Here is a 26589-nt window from a genome sequence, read left to right as displayed (position 1 = left end):
GTACGTTCGCAAGAATGAAACTCAAAGGAATTGACGGGGGCCCGCAACAGGAACGATCTAGAGAAAAAGGGCAAATGGCTGGTAGCACATACCGTTCTAGACCCGAAGCTCTCCCGACTGCTTGCGAGTGCAGGGGTCGAAGCAATGGCCAAAGTGAAAGTACTAACTAATCAACATACAAGTACTATGATTAAATTTAAATCACATACATGAATACAACTTGTACATTTGCATTCTTTTCTTTATCATCATTTCTTCTCTTTTACATCACATGATATCTCAAAATATAACCTTTGCATTGAAACATAAATTCTTTTACATCATTCATTTAAACATCTTTGATACTACTAAAATCATCAAGTACAAAAGATGATGTATAAGGGTATACAACTAAACCAAAATGTGAAACTCACCCGGGTGGTCTCTATCTATGGCGCGATACCTTTACCGCGATCATCCTCCGGCTCGCTCGGTCACGGCTCTGTGGAAATAGTGGGGTGAGAACTACAACAAAGTTCCTAGTGGGTTCGGCAACAGGCCTCGCCGACTTTCCCACTAGGTCTAAATCAGGCATAATAGAAGAAAGAATAGAAAGTAACCAACTAACAAATGCAGCTAGTATGCCTGAACGATATGTAGTCAATCATATGCTCAATGAAATGCTCATGATGAATGCAAGTTTACTTTACTTTATTCAATCTCGCGATTAACCCGTCGGGCCCTCAGCTTCCTCCCGTGGGACCATCCTCTGGGGATTCCCCTTCCCAGTGATGACAACTCCGGAGCGCATCGCTCGAAGGGGAGCGACCTCCCTCAAGCCAAGACTATAGGCGAGTATGATCAATCCTTAGCTTTAAGGAATTCAATGCTCATGTGACCCTTAACTTTAAGGTTTCTATGTGACAATGTCACTATTTCTCTTTACTTGCATTCTTTAACTTACACTAGTGTCATATACACTACTTTATTCTTTATACTCATTCACTAATGCCACACTTGTTCTCTAGCATTCTTGTCCCATTAATGTCACTATTGTAACACTAGTATTGAAGACTCATCAATGCCACTCTCTACATTTATGTCAATATGTCACTTTTGTTCTTTACCTCAACTAGGTTCTTTACCCATTTTTAGGTTATTGTCATTGATCATGCATACATAGGGTTTATAAGTTCTTACTCTTTTACTATTATTTTACATGCATTTGTACTCACAACATGCAACAAGAAGCTCTCAACTAACTCTACTATGCACAAGGCTCAACATTCACATATGCTAAAAATTGACACTTTAGATATAAAAGAAAATTCAACATTTTTGGAATGCACCACCCACCTTATATGGTTATAGAGGTGCTACGGTTCAATTCTTGAAATTTTTGGGCGCCTATTCCGCGTGCTGCGGCTATCTGTACCAAAAATGACGTTTTTGTCAATATCTTTGCGTACACTCGTCGGATCACCGAACCGAGTTCATATTCTTGTTAGAAATACCTCTAATTAGATTTCTACAAGGCCAATTTGCCTCGAAAACAACCTAGGGCAAAAGCCCTAAATTTGGAACCCTAACAATTCCATTTGTTAAATCTTTGGGTTTGATCTCTAGAACAAGCAAAAGAAAGCTTGTTCAACCTCTAGGAACTCTTTTAGAACCTTTTCTAAGCCTTTCAAACTATTTCTAGGGCATAAAAACTAAACCCTAGGTTTCTACCATGGGAGCACATGAGGAAAGCCATGTTTTCATGTGTTCTATAGCCTCTAGAAGGTTTCTACTCTTATAAGAAGCTCAAATCCAAAGGTCTAGGGCATAAAATTCAAGCCCTAATCCTAATCTTACAAGAAAATCTTACCTTCACCCTAAGCTCTCCAAAGTCCACCTTGTAGGAGAGACCCAAACCTCCAAAAGCCTAAAAAATCTCCTCCAAATCCTTCTCCTGCTCCTCCTTACTCCTTGGAGAGATTTCTAGAGAGAGAAAGAGAGAAATGAGAGAGGAGAGGTGTTTGGCTGTTGTGAACAGGTGGGAGGGGTGTTGGGGTGATTTTATAAGGTGCTACAATAGCAAAAAGGCCCTCCACTTCTTTCTATTTACAACAGACTTCAACCTGCTGTCAGGTCCAATGTGTACCGGTACAAGGTGGGCTGTCACCGGTTACACGATCTCGCAGAAGCAAACCCGAGAGCAATTTCTCTCGGTTTGCAGTGTTGTACCGGTACAATATCAATGTTGTACCGGTACACAATGACCAGACTTGGGTTTTAGCTCTTGTTCTACTTATCTTTTGCGCCGAGCAATACCAAGACCCTTCTAACTCTTCCCAACTCACTTTTAACTCTTCCAACCTTGTTGGAAAGTTAAATGGGACTTGTCCAACTATTTCTTTCGCACACTTGAGCCAATTTGGCCAAAGTTCGATACTCTCTACCGAGTTTCGGTACGTTACACAAAATGCAGGAAGACCATTCAAATTAAACATCATTCGTGTAGAGTATCTATGTAACCTGTATAAGTGTATTAAGAAAGATGAATGTAAAATTTTAGAATGTATGTGCATGTATTTAATTCAAGAAATCTATACGTACTTGCGACTCTCTCTGTCGATCTAACTCATCACGGTAAAACTCAAGAAATCTATACGAACTTTTGTTGTACACGCATAACTTAACGTACCTCTGCGCACACGAAGCTCGAACGATGCCTAGCCTGGTATGATAGAACTGATGGATCATCAACCTCGGTATATATGATATCTACGAGGACTCCCAATCCGCCACCATGATTCGCATCACAATGGTGACCTTCCGCCACAATATTCTTATTTGAAGCCAAATTTGAAGGTTCATGTTCAACACCCTCCTGATAAGTAGCGTAACTGTCTTCGGCTACTTCTTGTTGCACTTCCGCCCGATTTTCTATACCGTCATTCTCGGTTCTCTATGGATACGATCCAAAGTCTTGCACATCATGAGAGGTATGAAATCTGTAATTATTTCATAATTAATCACTTTCTAATGAAATAAAATGGTGAATGATTAAATTAATTATAGTGTATTCTAACCTTTCTTCATATGAGATGCCTTGCTCTCTACCCAGTGGGACATGGGAACTAGAAACCGTGGCATGATTGAATGGTATGTGGGAAGAGAGGAGGACCACCAACAACTACATTCGGAAATTCAAACTTGCTACAATTGATAGGAGAAGGCAATCTAAACATTGTTTATGTTAAAATAATTATACAAAAACTATATTTTGCAATACTAACCTAGGTGCATTTTGCTCATCCTCCAATATCAGCACGAAAAGGTTCTCTTTCGGGGCCAAGGAATAATACATCCACATTCAAGTCACTATTTAACATTCTAGGATAATACTCCTGAGATAAAACAATCTGTTTTTCAACGAAGATTATCAAACACGGAGGGTTTCCCGACAATGCCATCGCACCACACAATGAGTCATCGTCCGTAATTTCAACCACATCGAATTGATTGATCCCGGTCGAATATCGGATTTTGATAATTAGACGATACTGATCTTTTTGCATATTGGTCAATCTATATATTTTTCTCTCGAATTTTATAAATTTAATATCTACTGGGATACCACTTAATTTCTTACGACCATCAATGTACTGCGGATTGCTATCTTGCACAAATAGTTCTTCATTTCAATGAAAACAATAGTCACATTACTATGCGCCATCCTAACTTTTACAAAACATAATATTTGTAAACTAACATAATTATAGCAATATTTGGCCAATTTATAATATCAATTTGCAAATAACATGTGTTCATTACACCCGAAAATAATAAATTATAATATTGTAATAAATTATGGTATAAGTTGTTTCAAAAAATTTATCAATTTTCAGTATAAATTTATCAATTTTTAGTATACATGTATTTACTACACTCATTTTTCAAATTTCAATATACAATGATGCAAATAGGGTTTAAAATGTGACCTAAAGTGTGCATGCTACCAAATATAGACAAAATACAACAAGTTATATTAAGAGAACATAATAATCTACAAACAATCAACTCTACTTTAAAAACCAATACAATTTTCTTAAAAATTCTCACCTCTAACCTGATGAGGACAATATGTGTCATGCCCAGGCCCCAGCGGAAGCCTACCCAGTACGTATACAGACCCGCCGTATGCCCGGTGCATACAAAACATCTACAATAACCATGTTCGAAATAACACAAGAAAAGAAATAAATCTAACATAATATCAGAGCATACATAATAAACTACTCTCTAATAGCAAGTAAAGAGGAAAGTAGATAACTAACATCAACCATCTCCAAAATGCATACATCAAGGTAACCACAAATAAAACTATATATACATGGTGGTCTCTATACATCATAGATAAGTACACCTCTCAACTAAACCAAAATGAAAGGCGACCACCTAGCAGAAGCTCCGAGCTAACTCTAGCGAGACATGACTCCCTTGCGGCGATCCCTAGTCTCTCCCTCTGTGGATGACTCTGAAAACAAAAACAACAACAACATAGGAATGAGAACTATTGAACAATAATTCCTAGTGAGTAAGCCGCCAATATTAGCGAATTACACCTCTAGGTCACTGAGGCATATATAGTTCCTAGTGGGTAAGCCGCCAATATTAGCGAATTACACCTCTAGGTCACTGAGGCATATATAGTACACATAAACAACTAATGGCATAGCATGACTGTTAAGCAAGTAATGAATTACAAATACTATTATGCCTTTAAATCTATATGTTAATTAACAAGTATAGATACTATTCTATCATGAATGAGCATATAAATGATATGTCCAATAATGGCTAAATTATTCATTTAGATGTCCTTTTCCAATTAACGAGGATCTACACAAAGTATAGTCCGGTTTACGCCGTGCCTAATTGCCCCGTGGTAGTCAATACTCCCCACAGCAACCCACTTCGGCGCCCAATCCCGCACGGGCGAGCATGATGTCGTGTAGGCCAACTCTGGAGTGCCGGCTTATAGGGAGCGACCCTCACAAGCTTGTGCGAATGAGCACAATGGCAAGCAAGCGTGATCAACAATATAGAGTTCTCGGTCGTCATGTCTAAAACATGGTATGTCCACTAGCGACCCAAAGGTCGGATTCTAGATCACAATGTTAAGTTCCAGTTATTTAACTAGGTCAGGTATAACAACATTAAGTTCATGCTAGCTACTATCATATGAATGCCATATTCCACTTGTCTACACAAGTATGCTAAACATCATGTAAGTATACTATACAAGTATGTTATACAAGTTTAGTGAACAACTCTCTCTACTATATAGAGGTATAACTTTAACATGTATAATATGTATGTTTAATACAATCCAAAAATGCATTTATGTTGTATCTAACATGAATAAGTATGAATTCCACTTTTATAACATTAAAGAAGACATAGAGAGCGTTCACCCATTTTGGTGAGGTCAAACCCACTGGATACCTCTTGAACTCCTTCGTTTGCTCGAACGAAGTTATCCTCTAGCCTCTTAGCACCTTTAACACAAATTCTAAATGGGTTAGAAGCTTCTAACAAGACTCCCACGAAATTTCTCAAAAATCAACCCAAAAATTGGTAAAAATTACCTTAAACTAAGAAAACTCTTCGTAAAACTCCAATTAAGGTTGGGATGCTTCAATACCAACCTAAAAGAGAGTTTCCACAACAATCAATTAGGTTACAAAAACCTCATAACAAGAAATCTCAAATTATATATCTAATTCCACAAATTCTCCCAAATTCACACTTAAAAATAGTACTAACCTTCCAAAGAGCTCCAAACCAAGCTAGACTTAAGCTAGGGTTGAAGTTAGATCCTCAGAAACACTCCTTTCTACACGTCCTAGGCTTTCTCCCAGCATCACAAGACAAGCTTCCATGGAAAAAGAGAAGAAAGGAGATCAATTCTATCAATTTTCACAAAAATTGGGAGAAATTCTAGAGAGAGAGAGAAGGAGCTCACCTACTATCTTCTCTGGTTCCAGTACAAGAAAGAACAGCTGGGGGGGCGGTTGAGGATAAACACTAAAGCACAATTCCAATTATACCCCTCAACAACTCACAAATAGCAACCTACACAAAAATTGCAGCATTGAGTAATTGGAGTATCGTAACCCAGTACTCAATCTCACAAAACCCGAGCGCTGGACAATCGTGTTTTATATAGCATACCGGTCCCAGCCTGATGCAGTACCGGTACTCAGCCCAGTACTGGTACTCACCACCTAGTACCGTTACTCAATGCTCAGCTCCTCAAACTCGAGAGCAACACATTCTGGCATTCTATAGGATTCTGGTACCCCACTCAGGTACCGGTACTCGGCACTCAAAATCTGCAATTTACAAATTTTAGTGTTAGAAACCCGTTCTTGCACTCAAAGAGCTTAAGTTATGTGTTAGTACACTACCGACAACCCTCAAAACAGTTAGAATAGTTCTAAATACTATTCTTACACTAAAACCTTACAATTTGTTAAAGTTTAGTGTACTACAATATGGATGCAATGTTGAGGGGAGAGGGCGCGACGGCGGCCTTGGTGGTGACAGCGGCAGCAGAGGCTTCGGCGTCGGCAACGGCTTCAACAACGGCGGCGTTGGAGTCATCGAGTGGCTTAGAGAGAGATGGAGAGGAACTCGGAGAGAGGAGTGAGGGGGAAAGGAGAAGGGTTCGGACGGGGGCTAGGATAGTGTAATTAAAGGCGGTGAACGATTCACCGCATTTAAAAGCGGTAAACGGCTTACTGCATTCTATTAAAGACAGTGAATGATTCATCGCCTTCAAATACGATGAATAGTTAACCGTCTTTAAATGCGGTAAACCATTCACCGCCTTTAATAGAATGCGGTAAATGATTTACCGCATTCTTAAGTTATTCACACCCGCACGCCCTAGTGCTGACCTGGCCTATTTGAGGCCTATTTGTACAATAAAATTTAAAGCAGGACTATTTTTATAAAAAAAATTTGAGTAAGCTTATTAATAAAAAAAAAATTCACTGGATATCTAGTCTCTGTTAAGATGATCCTATTTTCGTATCAGAAAATATTTCATCCACTGTTTGGAGCAAGTTTAAGGAAAGATTTGAAGAAATTTTGGAAAAAAATGTTAGTCTCAAATATTTTCGTGTACCTTCTCTTTTATTGGTTTGGTTAAGTCTCTTATTTGACCTAGTTCGTACTCCTATTTGGCAGTGAATGGAGCTCGAGCTTTTACTTTGGATTGTTTAGATAATTTAGATTGCATTTACACTGTAAACTTAAGCTCCTCTCTTTATAATATGATAATAGCTTCGCTAACCGTCTCTAGCGCAAGTAGTGAAAGACTTGATAATTGACATTCGAGGTTCCAAAGTTTGAAGTCTAATTGCTTCACGTAAGAGTCCGGTTGGGATACTATCGATAGCACCAGCTCTCTCTCTCTCTCTCTATAGATATATATATATATATATATATATATATATATATATATATATAAGCAGGTAGGCAATATGCTATCGAAGCACAAGCCCTCTCCCGTGCCCTTCCCCACCGCTCCTCCCTTCCCGCGATCCTTGCACTTTCAAGCGTCGATCGTGTCCCCCCTGCCTCCGTTAAACTTGACTAGAGCTATTGGATACCTATAGAAAATAATATTTATTATTTTTCGACATATCATCATTGCCTATTGATCGAATGGACTGCAAAATCAACAAATTTCAATGGTCGTATGAGCCGTTGGACAAGTTAACGGGTAGAAAGAATCCAATATCACGGTGAAACTGATAGAAAATCTTTATACAATAAACAAGATCAATATCTTGATTTAAAAATTTTTAATGTACATATTATTAATTATGTAAGATTTTTATTTTCAGCCGTTGATGCTTGAGGCTCTTCGTCAACTAGGCAAATAATATCGTAAAATCATACAACATAAAATTATTTCGTAGGTATTGTTAAATACTCTAGATCCAAGTTTAACGGAGCGATTGCCGTTCGAAAGTCGCAAATACGAAAACAGCTGGAAGCACAGGAAGGCTCGTGCTTACCGAGAGTATAGTACCTCACCTCAGTAGATAATTATATATATAATTATAGTATAATATATATATATATATATATAATATAATAAATACTAAGGCTAATATAATATATAATAGCACCCAAGATCATGGTGCTGACCAAGTTTTTTGGGGCGGGCCATTGATTAACGATATGTCGTTTAGGATTGATTGGCCCCCCAAGGGTTAAGTGGGTATGATTGTGACTAGTAGATCTACCGAATGAAAATGATCAAAAGGGCTATGATCAACGGCGAAAACTAAGTAGCACTAAAGTCTCGTGCTATTAATAGTCATATAGCCGACTCATATTATATATATACTTATATAATTGAGCTAGAATACTTTTAAAAATTACCCCTAGTTGGTCGCTTTTAAGTTTCAACGCCTTTGGATCAAACACTATCCACCTACCACCACCTACCACCATTCATCACAACCTTAAATCCTCAAACATCCAATGGTTAAATAACCCAAAAGCCCACCTCATTTGTGCTTTGAAGTATATTCTAGCTCAAACTATATATATATATATATAATAATAGTATATTATATATATATAATATATTAATATATAGTATATGTTGAGGGCTAGAAAATATCGTATGCAAATGGCTCCGTTGTCATTCATTTGTTTTCGATGATGAAGCCTCCAAATTGAACGTAATCTATACCACTTGAAGCATCTAGAAATCAAATTTTGTCTTTTCGATATTGTTCACTTGTCTATCAAGTAGACATAAAAATGAACGGCTAAAAATGAACATTCTTTAAAATGTGATGGTAGGAGTCTTATAATCCAGATCAAGAATATAGATCTTCTTCTAAATAGTTTAAAAAATTTTCTAACCAAATTAAATTAATTTGGATATCTTTATACCATTAAATGAGAAAACATCTTATATCGACCACTAAAATTATAAATTTTGAAACCCTTTGATCATTAGGCTATACAACAGCTTCATTTTTTTAAGACTTATTGCGGATTAAAAAAATTTTATTATACAAAAGTTAAATAATTAAATAACTAAAGATAAATATTGTTTAAAAATATCCATCAAATCAACAATTATTAAAATTTAAGTAGTAGATTTTAAATTAAATTTAAGTTTTGAATTTAATTCATAAATTTAAATATAAATTCAAACTTTAATTTAAATTTTAAAATCAACTCAATTTTTTAAATTTTGGGCAAACATCGAAAAAAAAAATTGTATGTTCTAGAACACACAAAAAATATTTATGGTATATATAACTAAATTAGAAACAACTTGGAAACAAATCAAATTTTATAAAATAAATGAATTCAAAAATAGATTTTGCTAGCAGTAACTATTTAAATTTAAAATACAAATTCAAAATTTATTTTAATTTAAAATTTAAATATAAATTTAATTTAGTTTACAAATGTAACGTGCATTAGGCGTGCAGCCATAACTAATAAATAAAAATAAGACCAAACAGCTAATCCAAGAAACCAAAAATTTCTTTGAGCCCACGAAATGCCAAATGTTTCAACATAGTTGATTCCATATGGGTAGTAATTTGAAATATTTTGGAAACAAGACGCTTAACAACAGGAGTGATTCTTTAGTTTATAATTTGAGATTAAAAAAAAAAAGAGGATTACACACATTGATGCTAAATAGAAATCATTTATAAAAAAAAAAACGAAAACATCTAATAATATGATCAATATTTAAAAGGGAAAACTTCAAAAACCCCCGTGGTTTCACATTTTTCATTTTACTACCCTGGAGTTTAAAGTGTATCAAGTTAGTATCCAATGGTTTCTCACTTTATCACTTTTGTACCCTATGGTTTAAAGTGTATCAAATTAGTACCCTGTGGTTTTGCACTTTATCATTTTAGTACCCTGTGGTTTTAATTTTGTATCAAGTTAGCACCCTGCGGTTTAAAGTGTATCAAATTAGTACCTTGTGGTTTTGCACTTTATCACTTTAGTATCCTGTGGTTTCACACTTTATCACTTTAGTACCCTATGGTTTAAAAAACCACAGGGTACTAACTTGATACAAAATTAAAACCACAGAGTACTAAAGTGATAAAGTGCAAAACCACAGGATACTAACTTGATACACTTTAAACCACAGGGTACTAAAATGATAAAGTGAGAAACTACAGGGTATTAACTTGATACATTTTAAACCACAGGGTACTAAAGTGAAAAAAATTGAAACCACAAGGGGGGTTTTTGAAGTTTTCCCTATTTAAAAACAGTTTTCCCTATTTAAAAACATCTTAAAATACCATCGATATTTATCTCAACTCATTTCGCTCATTCAATAGCCACAAATAAAATGTTCCGATCAAACTACAACAGTATCTATATTTCCATCAAGGAAAATTGTATTTTTCATGTACAAAAGAGAGAAAATTTATATCCTACTGAAAATTTTGTTTAATGGCAGTAACATTCTCTCAATGCTTCAAGGGTTCTCAACAATCCTGAAGTTCAAAAGGGATTCTCTTACATATATACACAAATAATAGTATGTAGCCACAAGGTTAAATCACTCTAATTTATAATGACAATGTCGAAATGGAATTGATTTAAAATCAATAGGTAGTTTTCTGCCTCATCCATTTTGTGGCCGACCATTTCTCTCCTTTCAAAACAGCACATCCACCATGAATACTTTTTGGATCAGATTCACCATTCAATCCCTAAAAAAGAACAGTACTGCACATTATACAATGCAAAGACAAAAAAAATTAACTCCTTAATTTTTTGCCAAGACCATTTTTTCACTAGGGTTAAATTACATCGCTACGTGAAAGCTTCACTCTAGGCCCTATTCTTTGAAAGTAAACTTCAGATGATGCAATGGACCAACTTGAAACATTTATAGGAGTTAATGGAGGATTAGGTTTGCATTAAAAGAACAGGGAATGAAGTTAAAAGTTCAGAGACTAGCACTGTGATTCACTCATCATTATAAGAACAAAAAAGATTTCTGAATAGTATAGCTACAAGTTGAATGTAGCTAATCTATAGAGATGAAGAAAAGGATAAACAAACCATGCTCCAAAAGAGCACTGCATCTCCTTTAGCTGGCTTAACGCATAGCCCTTTTACCATCTTCCCTCCACAACTGCATTCACCATCACCAGCCTGGAATATTTGCAGTAGAAAAGAAAGATGAAAACAAAAAATCATGTAAATGATGTGAAGTATTAAGTTGTGCTAGATCATTAGTGATTTTCAGTTGGCAACAATTAGTTTACCAGTTTTAACCATTAGCAACAAGAATTTCTTTAATGTATAAAACGACTTCACGATTATATATACCTACCTTATATACCTACCTTAGTGCTGACTCCTCCTATCAAGTGATCATAGAGAAACAGGTTTCCAGAATCGTTAAATCGTTTGCCCAACTTATTAGGCCGTTTATCGATAATAGAAAGGTTAAGGATCCATGGAATTGCTGAATATAAATATTAAAAACACACTTATATAGTAGCTTAAGTTATTACAGATAAACAATTGTTTCGTATTAATTTGATATGGTATCTGAGTAGCAGATTCTTGAGTCCTAGACTCATTTTCCTCCCTTCCACGTCTTGGGTATCAAAAAAATCTTGAGCCCAGATGTGAGGGGGTGTTAAAAATATTATTAAAAATACATTTATGTTGTAGCATCAGTTATTAGAATAAATAGTTGTTTCATATTAATTTTACAGGTTTTATTGGACTTCAGATGTTGAGTAGTTCCCCTAAGGTCAACCATTGAAACTTAATTCTAATCCTCGCTACAAGTCGTTAAAGAAAGTACAAATGCGGTACAAAACATCAGATAGCAGAGCATTTAATCTTAGAGGCTAAATAGTATTCAAAGAAAGAGCCCTTTCTACGTACCCTAGATAAGAAAAACGCATCCAGTTACAAATACTTCTTTGTTAAACAGATGCAACCTCATCCTGGTTCTAGAAACATTTCAGGAAGTAGAAACAGGGGTACTAACTAGGGGGACGAGAAAGACATGACTGTTAAATTGAGTGAACCGCTAATAGATGTCTATGTTATTGTCTCATATAAAGAGATGCATCATCCAAGATGCAGAAAAAATGATCCAAAGAAAAATAAGATAGATAACTTCATAAGCATCAGTTGCATAACCATGATACTATATTCATTCCTAACAATATATGCAGTAAAACAGATTTCCAACAATTAAACTGCGTAACTAACCATAGGAAAGTGTGTTTCACCCCCTTCAACATTGTCACTCAAATAGATGAGCATTGTTGCTACACGTTGCCCTCCGCGCTTCAAGTTAAACTGCATGGAAATTTTGCACAATTCTTACATTCTTAATTTATCATATCAAATTGCAAAGGAATCGACGAACACAACAGGCCGAGGCTTACAGTGTCAGAAAAGTAATCATGATGTGGTCTGTAATACTGGTTTGGTTCATACCTGTAAAGCTTTCATAAAGGGGCAGTCATCTAAAGGTCGGAAAATAAAATATCCAAGAAAGGATGTTTGAAACTCACCGCAAAACTTGAATGAGCTCTCCATTTTCAGCTGGTATTTGAGAAAAGACAGATATTCTTTTTTCGATGGCCTGGCCGAAAAGAGAAGGAAAATCAGCTGTTGCATTGTCATAATTGATAAGCATAAAGCTTCTAAAAAGATGTAAAACTATGCAAGGATTTGATTTCTAGTCAACTAGATAGCATAAAGCAAGCCATCAGTCCAAGAGGAGCATACGGATGCTATCAAAATTACCAAAACAATTTCTCCTTTAAATATAGCCAAACTTGCAAAGAAGACAAACAGGAACCATCAAACCTATGGCCAACCAAAACATAATAAATCTTGATTTTAAGAAACACTTGATCCAAGAAAAAGAACAATTCTTTTATTTTCCTTTACATTTTTTGAGCATTCCTAAGAACTTGTTATAAATATGAAATTTGGATCTTGATCTTCATTCTTGATTTTCTAAATTCTGACCATTGATCTTGATTCTTGAATCTTGTGAACCTTTTCATATTACAATAATCCTAATGAATTCCCCTTAATATCAAACTTGAGTAAAATGTAGGATCCCTATCTTATTTTGCATCAACAACTCTATGATAAATGTTACCATAAACTCGTGCAAATAAAAATGCAGTTCATATGGATTGTTGGATGATGATCTTGCAAAAAGGAAATCAAATTAAAAAATGAAACTGACCTTTATTATTGGAAATTTCTGCTCTTCAATACTCAGAAACATGCCAGAACTTGTTCGAACTTGGCTTTTAATACCCTGGAGAAAAGATTAAAAGCCATTAGCATAGTATCAATAAGTTCGCATCTGTGTTAGAGAAAAGATCAAAATATGAAGCCAAGATATTAAGCATTCAGAATCTGACAACCATGAAGTTTAAAGAAATGCATCTACACGATTAATCTAATAAAAAATGTGTCTAGAGGCATGTTATTATCAAGTATTAATATAAATGTTTCTAACATTATCATGAACCAGTTGTTAACAATGCAGTTTCAGTGAAATACTACTGGCGATGGACAAATTGAGATATAGTACAATCTAGGAAGTTTCCATAAATGCTCACATTGAATTGCTTAAATGGTTCTTCAGTGAAGGTTCAGCCAACTAGAATTAAAGGACCTCATCAATATTCCTTATCTGCTATAGCTATGACAAAGAAGTGTAACCGAGTAAAATAAACTTGAAGTATGAAAATATTGTGAACACAATTGATTTTTCATGTGTGGTATGATGGAAGATGGTTAGGAACCAACTTTCAATACTAATAACCATGAAGAGGCTTGTAGTTTGTTGTTTTACTCCTAAAGAAGATAGATGGATTGAGAGAGCGGATGATAATACAGAAACAATGTGAGCCAGACAAAATTCAACTTGGAGTAATATGCCAGGGACCTTAGTGGCAGCAAGATGGTTTACGAAGACCACACTAAATAGTATGACCAAATAAGTACAGTCAAATACCAAATTATTTCCCAGTTTCCCAGTTTTACATCCCGATAAATCCATGTTGTCAATATTACTTGGTATTCTAAAGATTTAATAGTAAGCCATCCCAATTGTATCTGGATCAAATAAGGAGTAAGAGGACGAATCTGAACAGGGTGGATCCGTTGTTNTGTATGTGTATGTGTTTGTGGGGTGGGGGTGGGGTGTGTGGTGGTTTTGCTGGTGCCACCCTATCTTCCTCTCCGCCAACAAACGACGTGCCCTACTGGCAAGCTTGCCTCCCATCATTGGCCCTCACTTTTTTCTCATGCAAATTTGGTGTCAATACAATTGGATTCTCATTGTTAAGTAAAACAACAATTAAAAGAAATAATGATGAGAGTACCACCAAAGCAACTGCCTCTCCAAGACATGAATATCAATTAAAAGAAGTATCAATCCTGAAAGGAAGTTAAGGTCTTCAGAAAATTTGAATACCGATTCAAACCGAATTTGGGGCAGGACTTAGTGGGAAAATTTGGCGCAGATCATTCTTTCTCCATCTCCTCCACCGTATTCATTCAAGTTACAAAAATGCACCCATTTCCTGCCCCAAGTCTATTTACCACCTCACCAAGGATGGGTTGTGGCAGGACCTCCCCCAACCCGAATCAATTTGCATCCCCTAAGGGCAAAACAAAGCACTTGCTATTCTATATCAGACCAACTATAAGAAATATCTAAGGATCGATCATTATAGAGGTAAAGCAAGAAAGAGTGAAATATAGGACCACACTAACTTATCTTAGTTATAACCCAACTACCTGTAGCTGTCTACAGTTTTATCCAAGGAGTTAGGGCACGTCCTCAATTAAAAGGGTATATGAAATAAGTAAAACTCAATTAAGAAAGCCAGCAAGGAAAAACACAGAACTGATGTGAATTTCAGATTCCTATATGATTATATGTAGATTTAGAAACTTGCCTTTCCCGTTTTGGCATCTACCACGGTGGAAATCTGGAGACGGGGTCTAGCAAATGCTTTGAGATAATCGCACTCCTGCAAGGATAATAACAGCATTAGCCTTTGTAGCATCTTTCACAAGTACAACAGTTAATGGACCAATTCACATTCATGATTTTAAGTTAGATTAACAAACATCTAAGGCCTCGTTTGGTATCGTATTTGTTTTTTAATTTTTTTTTAAACACTAATTTTATATAATTTGATGTGTTGGAGGAAAGACTCTCTTATTGACTAGTTTACAATACATTGGCTAATTACTAGATGACAACAACTTTTAAAAAAAATTACAAGTAAAAAAAAAGCTGCTTCCAATTTTTTATTTTTTGTTGCCTAGTAGTCACTTTGGATGAAATAGTTGCAATCAATCTACTGGCCACTCCTGCACATTTTGATATGCAAAATTTTATCTAAACAAATAAAAAACAAACACGATGCCCAAAGAGCCTAAGATTATGTAAACTTTTGCTACAAATTTCACAATTAAGAGGAGAAAAAGATAGAACTCATTAAGCCAATCAACACAAGAATTGCTCCTAAACAATTCCTCAAGACAAAGTTCATGAAGAATCTATTGATACAAGTGAAATGGTATAGAAATCACAACCGCTTATGATGTATTTGTGGGCTATTTTATGATAAAGAATTATCTTTGAAATCTTAGAATTTCTATTAAAGCATAAAACGGCGTATATCCAAGTAACACTACTGCACACAAATCCTGGATTTCAAATGGTTTCTTGTTCCTAGTGTTTCCTATGTCCTCCTCCAACCACTAGTACTCTTCTACCCTATTTTCCAAGTGAAACAGAATTGTCGGCAGGTGATGTCTCACTACACCATATCTAGAGTATAGGCGAGATATATACTTGGAAAATGTTCCTAGAGCTCCTCTAAAATGCCCTCTTTACTTCCAAGCTCAACTAAATTGATATCAACAAGAAAATTAAAATGACAGAATGAACACGAATAATGGATGCATAGTTTTGGTAATTAATGATTGTGAGTAGATCTCCTGGAAGTTCAAATTGTTACAGTCATTTTTTTAATGTTGCTGCTGAAGTTAGACTGTCAAGGAGTCACTATCATGTTGATCAGTTAAGAAAAAGGAGACAAGAAATGTAGAATAAAAAAAGTGAGGAAAGTGAACAGGAAGGAACTAAAGCAAGACGATAAGGTAGTTGTGCCACCTATGGTAAGGCAGTAGTGATGAAGACTCTTCATTGAAGAGTGAGGCAGCGGTTAGATGGAAAAATTTTAAGACAACATGGATGTAGAAAAGGAAGAAGTTTTAGAGCATGCTTAATTTAGGGGCAGAGGACAATCAAGTAAGCTTTATCATGGCCGTAGATTTTTAAGGCTATTTGTTAGATCAATTGTTTTTAATTAATGCAGAAAAAGCACAAAGGAAGAAGGAAGCACTTTTGGGAATCTCAAGACTTTTGTTTGAACTAGAATAACTTGTCTGGACCTTATCTCTTCATATTTATTCAAGGACCGTCCGCTAGTTAGTTAGTGACAGACATGAAGAGATGTTGAAGAGTAACCAAAAGGAATAAATAATCCCAGTTTTAAGATATTATAAAGCACCTCTTGGGTGAAATGCGTATCACTAAATACATAGAAGCGACTGTGTATAATGTGATCTGGTGTCCGAAAATGGTTCGCTTTGTGGTAACAACGATAACACACTGGCATGACTTAATCAGTACATAAGTTGGATTCCCTCTTCAAAAGAGAGCTTAGAGACCTATACTAGGAGGAAACCAGAGACTCAATGTAGATTACGACAAAAGAAGTTTCCTTATCATCATAAAATCCTCTATGCAACGATTCCCATCTTGGCATCTGTTCCCAACAATAGTACTATGACTAAATGGAGATTCAGAGAAGATAGTGTATGCAACAATGAGATTTAGGCACATACTACAACAACAAGAGAAGGATGAAGGCTTCTCTTTTACAGTTGTATAGGATGACGACAATTTGATATTGGCTTCATTTTAGACAATAAGCAATAAAGATGAGCTAGGGATCTAAACAATCACGTTGATCTTGTGTCTAAGGTAGTAAATAAAGTCAGAAAAGAAACCAAAACATATGTTTGACAAAGCAAAAGCTAACATATACCCTTGTAACATTCAGTAGAAGCCTTATCAGCCACCGACTTAGTTGTATAGGCTGGCACTTCTGACTATGCTTATTCGTATTGTTAATATGAACCATCACAAAATTACACTAAGCAGAGTACATCAAAATGGTAAAGAGTAGGATTGTTATTAGATATCAACTCCGTATCGAATGATGATGCAGCATACAAGACTCTACCACCATTTTATATGGCATCTATCTTATGTATGAAAAATTTCACAAACTAAGCTTCAATCTTATATGCAACTTGAAAATCTTTTTCAGCATGCATTTCATTAAATAATAATAAATTGTAAACAAATCTTTAATTGCTATACACTAAAAACCATCACATGAAACACACCCTTAGACAAGCCAGTGGGCAACTACACCAGCAAAAAATTTAAAGAAGGCAAGAGCAAGAAGAAAGGAGGTCTGCTAGCACACACGGTGTCAATGTGTCAGTCCATACTCATGCAATACATGGAATGGGTACCATATTACACTAGTCCAGTAATTGAACAGTCAGTATGTGTACACAGCATTATATCGTTGGTTATTATCTTTTCTCAGAAGCAGTTAGTTAAATCGGGTGCGAAATCAATTTATTCTATTTCCTTTTAGTTACTATTTGTTCCCCCCACGAATTGAAGTGTCCTTCCCTTGTAATCGGTGCAATTCATGTCAACTCTTATCATTACATAATTCGGTTGACACGATTCACCATAATGTTAGCACAGTGGCATGTTCACAAATTTATTTATAAGGTTTTTCATATCTTGTGAGTTATCAATTACTCAATATGTGCAATCATCACCCAACGTGTTACATTGTGAAACAGTTGCATCTATTTTTCGACATTATTGATATCCTTCTTGTCAATATCCTCATTTTCTTTTGCATTTCCCATTCTAACTTAGCTGAAAAAATATGAAAGAAGTTCGGTATTAACCGTGGACAAATATGTCAGGAGCCTAAAGGAAGTTTCAACACATTCCTAATTAAGACAATGATTGCTATCTGAGAACATAGGAGATAACAGTCGTGTTTTCTAAAAAAGAAAGCATCTAGCTATAGAATAAAGTATCACATGGAATGTAGTATAAGTTAGGAAACTCAAATATTCATAGTATCACAAGGAATGCAGTACAAATTGGAAAACTCAAACATTTATCTAAGTCTGAACACGTTAAAATGAAATTCATGAATTTTAAAGCTATATAACTACCACAACAAAAATCAGTGCCACCGCTTACGAGACACTCTCAACATAACATAAAAAAGTTCAACCATTTTTCAACATCAAAAATAATTTGTACTCTACATCATCAAAAATTTCAATTATAAAAAATGCAACAGAAATTATGTACTACCAAAAAGATAAAGGTTGAAATTAAGCAGGTAGCTCTAGCAACACAAAGGATTAAGAGAAATCTCACAGGATACTTGCCTCTGAACTTAGGAAATTATGGAAAAGAATTATTCGGGGAGACCAGCTGAGAACTTCAGGCTTGACCTAAATAACCAAATAGAGAGATTACAATTGAAGAAAGCTGGGAGAGAGGGAAAAAGAAAATGAGTTCTAACAAGGAAATAGGAGTGAAAACTGAACTGTTATTAGAACCAGTCAATATGGATCAATTTATATGCAAATACATAAACATACTTTTATGTATAATATATCATACAAAGTTCAATGAATAGACTAATAGGAAAAAAGTAGTTAATTGCACAAAAAATCTCAAAAAATTGCATTAAAGCTTTCAAAAAGCTTTTCTAGTTTCTTGAATCATTTTCTTCTATGTATTCCATTGCCATACCCCAAGTAGTTCCATATTGGATAAAAGAAGGAACCATGAATGAGTAGACAATGACTTGCAGGCTAGTAGTATGAATAACTTAGGCTTAAGCATTATGAGCCAATGGCTAACAAACTGATGCAACCCTCTAGTATAAGCAACTTGTTGGGCCATAACAACTGGCCAAAAATACTAAGCACAAGTAACTCATATTACGGTGTTTGCACAGTTCCTTCTCCTTTCAATGACATTCATTGATAGATGAAAATAATGAGGGAATCCTTGCAAAACAATATCATATACAAAGTATAAAATGCCAAATAACAGCTCAAGTAAGGAATATGTAAGTTTATTTTCAAACAACAATAGAAAGGAACGTACAAACCCAAGGCGGAGCTCAGCTGCCTCTTTATCATTCTCCCAATGAGATAAGCCTGCAGCAATGGTTAACTGGTATATATTATAATTTCATCACTGCCAAATGAAACATCGTTAGTCCTGCATGCAGTAATGAAACTCCAATTCCCAGGTGAAGGGTTGGTCTTGTTTAGATCCAGATGTTCAAGTGGTATTACAAGCAGAAAAGTTCATACTAATTATGATAAGTAGGAATCAAATGAATTTAAGTACTCATATCATCATTATTGTGGCCCAAGCCCTCACCAATCCTATGGGATAGGTTAGACTGTTAGAGCACATTAAAAACTTAGAAGGCTTCATGATTTGAAAAAGATAAAATGTTTAGAAAACTTCTGACAGTGATTTCAAGACACGGATGGCAAACTCCAAGCTACAAAAAAATAAATAAAAAAAGGAGCATGCTACGAAACTTACCAAAACAGTTCTCGAACAGTTACTTCTCCTAAAGTGTTTACACTAACGTAACTCACAGTACAACATTTTCTCTACACATGGATAGTGTCGAGGCGAAGGAATGAATGAATACAATAATCTTGCAGAAATCATATAAACGCATGTTGACAAGGGTGTAAATTGTTGAGGTCACAACAGATTATGCAATACCCGAAAAAACGGGAGGCACAGAGAGATATTTTATACTTTTGTAATTAGGATAAACTAAAAAAGAGTTAAAATACTAAGATGGAGAGTTATGTAATAATTAGATATTGAAACAATTTGTACTAGCAGCTTCAGAAGACTACAAATGTTTACCTTCTATATTTGACAACTAAGTATCAGCATCTCTATACGTACTAGAAGTTATTACGTTGTATACAAAGGAGAGAATAACTTTACCGGATGACTCCTCCAATCGTCGGATAAATGCTAACTGGAATAAAGAGCCTGCAGGAATGATGGTGATAAAACATGAATAGACAATAGACAATAAAAAGAACCGTAATAATTTCAGTTCAGTACATATCAAATTGTTAGATACGACAGAAAGGACGTGCTGTTCTTAGGCTAAAAGTTTTCCAATAGGATAGTTAAGCGGTCACAGAAAAGATGAAAAGAATCAAGCCAAAGATTTGTTAGAAGCACTAAATGAAAACTTCTTTCGCATTTCATGCCAACAAGATAGCAAACTCCTAATATTATAGGACAGCAAACTCCTAATGTTATCTTATTCACATATACATTGCTAAAAGCAAAATTATAAAACTTACAGATCTCTATATTACTGTACTGTTCCCGACCCCTTTAGCAAACCTGATGATGAAATAAAGGTATGGCTAATGGGGAATGATGGTTAGAGATGATGCGCCTGCTCCTGCCCCTGCTCCAATGAGATATGCAGCGCCAAAGAGCGTCCGGGTTGGAGATGATGGAAATTGAGCCTAGACTCAAGGAATTGAGAGGATTGAGGAGAAGAAGAAGGGAGAAGAGAAGGGAGGAGGAAAGAAGAGGATTAGGGGAGAATTTGGGATTTATTATTTTCTTGCCTGCTGATTACAAGTATGAAATATCTATTTATATTTTATACTACTACTATTAGGACTAAATTGTAAAAGCTACAATGACAGGGCCTATGTTGTAAAAAAAAATTATTGCTGATGGGCCTTATAGGGCCACCTTCAGTTGTGGGATGGCTCCTTGCCTCTTTAGAGTTCCCCTTCCTAAGTTGGGCCTGCCCACTGCTTCAAGTCTACCCAGTTTGAAAGTTGGTAATCGGATTTGAATAAATGGTCCGAATCGGGCAACTTTCGACTCTGAACTCCCGACAGCCCGATTCGCTACACCTTAGTTATCTCCGCCGCTTCATCCAAACACCTCTGGATCCTCCCAACTTCACCCTATCGCTTCGCCTCGCTCTTTCTAACCCTAAAGCAATGCTCCGCTCCTACTATCATGGTTACAGCCATAACAATCCCCTCCCCTTGAAAAAATCCTTGTCCTCAAGGATCGAACGCCGAAAATTGCGACTTAAGGAACCAGTAGTCTTCCCAAGTCGTAAAGTCCTCCGGCAAATTACTCTATTTCACCAGAACTTGGGTAGCCGCCTGATTGCCGCGCCAAATCATTCTACGATCCAAGATCTGCTCCGGTTTCGCCAAAAATTGCGCTCCTTCGCCAACGATGGGCACAGTGGGAGTGATGGAGCTCCCTGTGGACAGACTTCTCTTGAAAAGAAACACATAGAAGACCGGGTGAACCTTCAAGCCTTTTGGCAGTCGCAAGTGATACGTTACGAGTCCGATTCATCCCACTATTTTGAAAGGCCCAAAGTATCGCGCCGAAAGCTTTGTGTTCTTCCTCATTGCGACGATAAGCTATCAGTAAGGCTGCAACTTAAGGTAAACAAAGTCGCCAAATTTGAACTCCCAATCTACTCTGCGTTTGTTGGCAACCTGATTTATCATGTATTGAGCATTTTGGAGTTAATCCCAAAGGTCCCTCTTGTTAGCTTTTCCCTCTCGCGAGCCCACTCCTGAAGAGCTTCTGTGGTGTTCAGTCCTAGATTAAGCACTAGGTGGTTAGGTGGGGGTTGACCATAGAGAGCTTCGTGGGGTTGTGCTCAAGTGTGAAAATTGGTGTTAAACCACCACTCTATGTGTGTTAGTCATTTATGCCATTTATAGCGGTGTTGAAAACATAAACACCTCACGTAAGTTTCCAAACACCTGTAGAGTCTCTCTGTCTGGCTGTCGAGACTGTAGGTGATAAGCGGGGCTCATATGTATTTTCGTTTCCAAGAGCTGGAAAATCTCTTACCACATCTGACTTGTAAAAACCTTATCCCGATCCGACATGACTATCTCTGGCAGCCATGTAACTTGTAGATTGTATCAAAAACGGCACGGGCTACTTCTGTTGCAGTGTAAGGGTGGGTCAATGCAATAAAGTGGCCATACTTCGAGAGCCTATCAATAACCAACAAAATTGAATCCTTCCCGTCTGATTTAGGTAGACCCTTACTGAAATCCATACTCATCTCTCTCTAAATTTGTGCAGGAACCAGAAGGGTTGAAGTAATCCAGCATACGGGTTATTATCTATCTTGTTTCAGATACTTACTGCACAATTCCTTACCATCTCATTAACATCTGATTCAAGTTCAAGCCAGTAAAATATTTGTTTAACCCTTTTATAGGTGTTGCTGCCCGGAATGGCCTCCCAAGTGTGAATCATGCATCTGGGCAAGGTTTAAAGTGTCATCCCGTGCCGTACGGCACGAGGCGGCACGTACCGTGCCACCAAGAAGGTGGCATGGTACAGGGAGGGTCTCGGACCCCTCTCAGTGCTGCGGCGCGTAGCGCCGTGCCTTATGAGACAGCGGCACTGCGCAGCGTGCCACGGCACAGTGCTAATTTTTTTTTTGCTTTTTTTTTCTTTTTGTTTTGTTCTTTGGGATATCCAAAGCATTTTGGGAACTCCACGTTCCCCCAAAGACATTGCAAATCGAAAATTTACTTATTAGGTAAGTCCAAAAAATTATAATTTAATTTTTTTGTTTATTAATATACGGACAAAAGATTTGTCCGAGCCCTCCGCTTCCACCACAGATATCTATTTTTTCTTCACAAATTATTTTATCAAAATTTGTCGCACCACAAAATTTTTGGCGAATTAAGGGAACAAAATCGAACTCAATAAACAAATTTTGAGCCACATAAAACATAAAATTTTATTTTTGCACTAGAAGATTGAAAATACTGATAAAATTAAAAGCTAAATTAAATCAATTGATAATTAAATTCATTTAATTTATTTGTCATATAATTTATTGCTTAATTTTTTTGATAGATCTACTAATTTTTTGAAAAAAATAATTAAAAAAATATTTTTTTCAAATAATTTTTTCAAATAACTTTTAAAATTTTTTTTTTGTATTTTATAAAAGAAAGATTGTAATATGATCAAAAGAAAAAAAGAAAAAAAAATTTCTTTGCATTTTAAAAATTCTAACATGTAAAAACTTCTATTCTGCATCAGGTATAATTATTTTTTACATACAAAAAAGCTTACAAATATGTTAATTGATGAGTATAGTAAGTTATACATAGCAAATATTTATAATTATTTGATTAAATCTTTCAAAATAACATTATAAGAGCTTTGGAACCAAAAAAATTGAAATAAGTCTGTGCCAAAGCGTGCCAGTAGTAGGTCGTGCGTATCCATCGGCACACAAGCATACCGGTGCCGTACCGTTCCAGGCAGACAGCAGCACGCCCCCGTGCCACGGCACTTTAAACCTTGCATCTGGGTCAATATCTTCTGCCTTAACCCCTTCCCAGGTCTAATATAAACCTGTCTTTATACTTTAACAACTCATAGTTATAGGACTAAGGCCCTGTACTTGGGGGTTGCAAGTTGAGACTGGTGATGAGTTTCTTGCATTCTTCATCATCCTTGTAGCTCTTGGTCACCTCAGTTATCCATTTTGGAACTACTCCTGTAATGGCTTGAGTGGTTTTTTCTTCAAATCCCCTCCTGCGTTGCTTTCCTTTCCTTTCCCATAGTTAATAGTATAGTCTAGGCCCCATGAGCTTACGCATTCCCTTCTATTGAATTATTGTGGTAACCTTTTGCTCCAGCAGATACTTTAAAATTTCCGTGGTCTGTTTTGATATCAAGTTGTTTCGGGTTAAGGTAGTGCCTCCATTTTGACACAGCCATCAAGATCGCAAGGAACTTTCTCATAGGTGGATAGCCCAACATTTTTCTTACCAATTGCCTTACTTAGGTTTATAATCGATTTCCCCTCCTGGGTTAGAACTGCTCCAATTACTTGCCCGCATGCATCTACTTCGATCACAAAAGGCTTTGAATAATCTGGCATCGCAAGTACGGGGCCTTTGGTCATGGCCCTCTTTAAGAGTTTAAAGAGGGCCATGACCGAAGGTGGACACCCCTTAATCTGTAATGACATACCCAAGGTAGTCCACCTGCCTCTGACCAAAGAAGCATTTTGTCCGCTTAGCAAACAGCCTATTGGCCCTCTGGATACCTAACACTTCCTCGAAATGTCCTGCATGTTCTTCGAGAGTCCTTGTATACACCAAAATGTGATAAAAAAATATCAGCACATACTTTCTGAGTATGAGGGCAAATACCTCGTTCATTATAGCCTGCAAGGTGGCTAGCGAGTTTGTAAGCCCAAATGGCATCACCCCGAACTCATACTGCCCAATATGAGTTTTACACGTCGTTTTTGGTACGTCGCCATTCGGATTTGGTAATATTCGGATCTCAAATCAATCTTAGAAAAATACTTTTTTCCTCCCAATTCATCCAATAGGTTGCCAATGATCGAGACTCGGTATTTATCTTTGACGATGAGTTTGCTCAATTGACGGTAGTCCACGCAAAATTGCCAACTGCCGTCTTTCTTCTTAACCAAGAGCACTATGATGCATATGGACTATGGCTAGGTTGAATCACCCCAGTAACTCTCATTTCCTTGATCAATCTCTCCATTTCATTCTTCTATTTGTGGGTATATCGATATAGCCTAACATTCAAGGGTTGCGAGCCTTGAAGTAGTGGTATCCAATGGTCTTGAGTTCTTGCTCGTGGTAGTCCCTCCAGCTCCCGAAATATATCAGCATACTTTTGTAGCACTTCTTGTACCAGTTCGGGTATCTTCTCCTCCTTGCCCTCCTCAATCAGAATCCATTGGGCTACAACGTAGCAGCTACCCTCACATAGCTCCTTCTGTAACTGTTTGGCTGCAATATTTCGTAGCTTCGTCTTATCTGTCATTCCTCTAAGGTGAATTTTCTTCTCTCCTTTTGTGACAGTGCTATCATTATAGTCAAATGTGACAGAAGTATGAACTCTCAACTAGTCAATTTCGAGAATCATGCTAGACCTCTCAAGCATTATGATTCGTAGTTTAGCTAAATACTTCTTCACTTGCATCTCCTAATTATAATTTGTACATTTTAACTTAACACTTATTTGTTCGCTACAGTAAGCAACAATGGAGTTGTGGTCGATATGTTGGCCTTAGTTTCTTTTGCGACCCCGATGTCTATGAAATTCTGGGTGCTTCTCGTTTCTACAAGTATGGATAGTGTCTTGTCTTTAATCCCTGTTAGGAAAGCTCTTTTAAATACTCTATCCATGGGACGATAAAAATAATAACAAAGAATATTATTATTTAGCCAATGAGATGCGTTCTCTATTTTCCTTTGCATTCATGCGTGGACCATAGTGAGTCCATAGGGAGCGAGTCCCTTTATCTTTTCTCCTCTTGATTCGAAGTCCTTTTCCCCACCACCATCATCATTTGCCACCGCCATCGCCTTCTAACATTGCCCGATCGTCGCGCTCGAGCCTTCCGAGATTGATTCATCGTCAAGTCCTCGTCATCCACTTCTTTGACTACCAAACCTGGATCTACTCCCATTTTCTCTCTATTTTCCCTCTAATCCAGTTTGATCCATCCCCTTTGTCTTGTTTGCTTGACCCAACAGGTTGCAACCAAGGGATAGGCCGTGGACCCAACAGCGAATTGAGCATCCTACGGATCCCTTGTGTGCTTATGGTTAATAATACCTCCTGCCGAACCCGACAGGTTTAATTCGAACATCTCAAACCCTTAGTTACTTTCAACTCCGCGCTTTGCATTGCCTCCCTTTCTAGGGTTATACTAAATTATTTATTTTGTTGAGTACCGAATATAATTCCCGCTATGCTGACATTGCATTAAATGAGTTTCTAAATTAAGGATTTGTCTCAATTGCATGTAACTTCCTGATCTTTTTTCATAAATCCTGCATCAATTTTTGGCATCAGAGTCCTAGGTTAATGTATGATCCTTAGGAGCAGTACATTTTATCATCCTTTACCAATATCATTAGACCGTGCGGCAATGGATCAAATTTTACAACAATTGACCTCTTTGAACACTAAATTAGATGACCTAGGGAACCTTGTTACCGCCCTAGAAACGAACAATGTCCACCCTACAATGATAAGGAAAAAGAAGCCGCATTACGCGCCCCTCAACCCCACGAAATCCATTGAATACAACCAAGGTTTAATCCACTCTTTCAAAATGAAAACTATGTTTTTCAGGATGACATAACACGAAAGTAAAAATTCACACAGCCACTTATGATGGAAAGTTTGATCCTAAAGCTTTCGCGGACTGGCTTATCGACATGGATCAGTATTTTGATTGTTACGAAATGTCC

General features: G+C 36.6%; 2 protein-coding genes across 3 annotated transcripts; one reads left to right on the top strand and one right to left on the bottom strand.

Moving 5' to 3' along the window:
* LOC109722892 (prolyl 4-hydroxylase 1) lies at positions 10390–20687 on the bottom strand (the record flags this gene model as incomplete). The annotated part of the gene is made up of 11 exons (XM_020251070.1): positions 10390–10760; positions 11116–11208; positions 12289–12378; positions 12468–12519; positions 12597–12667; positions 13286–13360; positions 15015–15089; positions 18634–18699; positions 19364–19416; positions 20240–20287; positions 20654–20687. Coding segments are annotated over 11 exons (765 nt in total), but the record flags the coding sequence as incomplete, so codon positions are not given.
* LOC109723461 lies at positions 20612–26005 on the top strand. Of its 2 annotated transcripts, none has more exons than XM_020251823.1 (2): positions 20612–21738; positions 25867–26005. In XM_020251823.1, exons 1-2 carry the CDS (start codon positions 21127–21129, stop codon positions 25882–25884), a joined length of 630 nt encoding a protein of 209 aa, XP_020107412.1. In that variant the 5' UTR covers positions 20612–21126; the 3' UTR covers positions 25885–26005. The 2 variants fall into 2 exon arrangements, with proteins under 2 accessions (XP_020107412.1, XP_020107411.1); XM_020251822.1 differs by lacking the exon at positions 25867–26005 and adding an exon at positions 22397–22443.

This window comes from Ananas comosus, linkage group 17, assembly GCF_001540865.1.
Source record: "Ananas comosus cultivar F153 linkage group 17, ASM154086v1, whole genome shotgun sequence".
NCBI classification, from domain to species: Eukaryota; Viridiplantae; Streptophyta; class Magnoliopsida; order Poales; family Bromeliaceae; genus Ananas; species Ananas comosus.
The sequence above is the reverse complement of the archived record's forward strand: the minus strand, read 5'-3'. Positions and strand labels throughout refer to the sequence as shown.

Bases quoted from the DNA above. Each gene is read 5' to 3' on its own strand.
- LOC109723461 (XM_020251822.1), top strand. From the start codon at position 21,127: ATGGTCCGAATCGGGCAACTTTCGACTCTGAACTCCCGACAGCCCGAT. The intron at 21,739-22,396 runs GTAAACAAAGTC...AAATTTGTGCAG, and splicing joins CAGTAAGGCTGCAACTTAAG to GAACCAGAAGGGTTGAAGTA.